We start from the raw sequence: 3,307 nt of genomic DNA, 5'->3' as shown, positions 1-3,307 counted from the left end.
AAAAATAATCTATATATATATATATATATATATATATATATATATATATATATATATATATATATATATAAAATTGCATGTTGGTACGTTTGAAGTTAATGGACTCAAAAACTACTGATCCGATTTCGCTGAAATTTTCACAGTTTGTTCTTATTACATCTCAGAGGGATTATGAAGTAGTTTCGACGAAATCTGATTGGTGGTTCGGCAGTAAGGGGTGAAAAATAAAATAGGGGAAGATAAGCAAACCGCAAGACAAGTCCGATCAGGGCGTTGCCTACGCAACAGTATGTGAAGATTATGATGTGTTTCTTAAAACTTATTTCTGCTTTTATCTTCTAGATAATTATATAAACATGAAAAGTCCAATTTCTGTCCCCATGGCACAGGGCGTTAGGGGGTGAGAAAATGTCGCAAATTACAGAAATTGCGGGTGAATGTGTCTATGTTCCAGCATAACTCTCAACTAAATTTGATACTTATGTAACATACTATCTGGATAAATTACTGTAGGGGCAAGAAACCCCTTGCACCCCTAAACGAAGGGGGTGAAACATAAAAATCCGAAAATGACGATATTAGTGATGAATTCATGGTCTTTGGGGTAGCTGAGATGAACTGTGACACTCTGAAGTTCGTTCCCAATCGGTATTATGATTTACTGTTTGGGAAAGAAAACTGTGCGGTAAGACACACATACGGGCGGAATTGTACAACTGAAGATGTTACAGACGTTAAAATTGGTATTTTTTTATCTCTTTTAAAAATATATAACCACACATTTTTTCCGGAAAGAAACAATTAAGAGAGAGGGTAAAAAGAATTGAAAAGGGAGTGGAATTCTCTCAAAAATTGCTTATTTTACAGACGTGAAAATCGGTATTTGGAATCTCCTTTAAAACTAAAGAAATACGATTTTTTCGGAAAATCCACATAAGGGGATGAAAGAATTGAATAATTAGATGAATTCTTTATATGAGGACACTTATATTTCCAAAATAGAAGGTGTTGCATGCGTGAAAATTGATACTTGGAATCTCGTTTAGAAATAAAGGAACAGCATTCTTTTGTTTTCGGAAAATCCACATAGGGGGGAATAACTGAGACATTAGTCGAATTATTTTTTACGAGGATACTTGTATCTCAAAAACTGAATATGTTATAAACCTGAAAATTGGTATTTGGAACATCCTTTAAAAATAGACATTGTTTTTCGACTTGAGAGTAGACACTAAGTACAGTGCATATAAAGAACATGAAATGTGCACAATCCTCGCAAAGATTACAGTATCACTTTGCTTCCTGCGCAGCGTCATCAGCACCAGTTACTTTTCGCGAATAGGCTATTATGACGCAGGAACTCCCTCCCTTCTCTGACGTCAAGAACATGAACCAATCACATCGCAGTAGAGAGGCGGCTGTTGCTTCCACCTCCCTTGGTCAACTCTTGTTCTTTTCCGGCACCAACGGTATTACGTATGCAGGTCTAGGGAGTCTTTCATTGTCACGCCCTTCGTGACCCTTGTCTTTCTTTAGCCGATACCTTCATTTTTCGAAGTGTAGGACCCCTTCCATATTTTCCCTCTGATTAGTGTTATATAGAGGATGGTTGCCTACTTGAAACAATAATCACCACCACCACCTCCTGCACTTGACACTCGCACGATGGGAACGAAGGGGCTGCCTCCCGCAGCTGCTCGGTCAGCAAGAACTCAAGAGATGACATTCTCGTCTACACCAAATGACAGTGAGCTTGCGTTCGTTTTGATATTTTTCAAACTTTATTTGAACAGTTTTTGATCGTATATCGTTCTGATTTGTAATCGAAATAATACTACTATATCGCTATTTACGGTAACGAATAAGCCCTTGGCTCATCTTACTTCTGCCGTAATCAAATTATTCGTAGGTTTTACATTTTATTTGAGGGGCCCTGTGGTCAATCCCCGCTCTAGCCTGGTGTTGTGCAGTTCAAGAACCTGTAAGCAATGCAAGAGAAAAGGAAGAATGTGGTTAAAAAGGAGGTCCTCGCGAACCGACATCCTGAAGACCCCTGTTTTACGGCCGCGTGCTCTTGCTGACGTCAAGCTGTGTGGAGGGACGAACACAAGGACCCAGTCCAGAATCATTAATGACACTCGGCCAGGAATTGAACCCGGCACCGTCTGAGCCGGACAAAGGAGCACAGATATTGAGAGCAGGGTTATGATGAAAAAGCGGAGTCTTATTTGAGTCAATTGCTTTTTTGAGGTCAATTGTTCATAAAATTAAAAATGCTACGTTTTTTCTATTTTTGGATGCGACCTTGGACATAAGAATGATGGTGTTTAGCGACGTACAGATCAATAACTATTCATGAATCGTTTATTGAGTTTGTTGAAATGGAAGATCCAACAGAAAGTCTTTCGAATAAAATATTTTGAATATAAATGTTGCGGTCAGCGATAGAACATGCGTCGCCAAGCTGGCAAGTGTCGAACAGTTTGTTCGAACTTCGCAAGTAATAATGCACCTTGAAAATATAATTATCTTTTTCTTAAATAATAAATTGCTAACGAAAATGGACAAGACAAAGGGTGGCTACATTTCTACCAAATGTAACTCAAATAATTAGAGTAGGGAGAGTGAAGATGATGCGACTGCCTGGGGAGGGAGAAGGACAGCAGACCTCAGACAAGAGTGTCGCTCTTAAAAGTAGGAAAGATCAAAATATGAAGTTAAAGAGTGAATTCAAGAGGTCACATTCTGAAAAATATTATTCATTTATAGGACGAGGAATAAAACAAAGGGAACTGCTAGGGAATCTGCCAACTCGGCGACCTGATTGATTGCGATTAAATTCCACGAAAACCGTTCTAGAGATGAGGTAACTGCGAATTCCTGCAAAATAGACCCACTTTATTTTTAAAAGATTACAACGTCAAGTTTTGTGATTGATGAACGAATGCAAAAGAATGCAGGAAGTGACAAGTATTGAGCATGCATTGAGGAAGTGCTACTTACCATCAGCAGGCTCTGCCACTCACTGATGTCCTCGCCGCACGCCCAGCACTGGACCTAATTGAGAGGTACAGTCGCTGCATCTTGTGTACAGTCGCTGTCTTCGAATGTCTCTTCCAATTAGTGTCAACGACAACCCATGTTTCATACAGGAAGAAGGTAATGCCACAAATACGGTCCAATAAGACTCCACACTGCACATTTACATGGATCGTCATTAACCCGAAAGCAGGGTTATTGACAGGAATTTCCTACATTACAAACCCCTTCTCGTTTAACTACAGATATATCAACCATTCTCCACAAA

The 3,307-nt window shown here is 39.1% G+C and overlaps 1 protein-coding gene across 1 annotated transcript in view; it reads right to left on the bottom strand.

Annotated features, from left to right (window-relative positions):
* The window catches only part of bdl (borderless), a 297,068-nt gene extending 294,055 nt beyond the window's left edge, over positions 1-3,013 (bottom strand). The window contains exon 1 of the mRNA XM_068229205.1: positions 3,004-3,013. Coding sequence (XP_068085306.1) covers positions 3,004-3,006 — 3 coding nt within the window. The 5' untranslated portion in view covers positions 3,007-3,013. The remainder of the gene's footprint in view (positions 1-3,003) is intronic.
* Between the last annotated feature and the right edge of the window lie 294 nt (positions 3,014-3,307).

The sequence above is a fragment of the Anabrus simplex genome, chromosome 9 (genome assembly GCF_040414725.1).
Source record: "Anabrus simplex isolate iqAnaSimp1 chromosome 9, ASM4041472v1, whole genome shotgun sequence".
NCBI lineage: Eukaryota > Metazoa > Arthropoda > Insecta > Orthoptera > Tettigoniidae > Anabrus > Anabrus simplex.
Note: the sequence above shows the minus strand (reverse complement) of the source record. Positions and strands in the feature narration are given on the sequence as shown.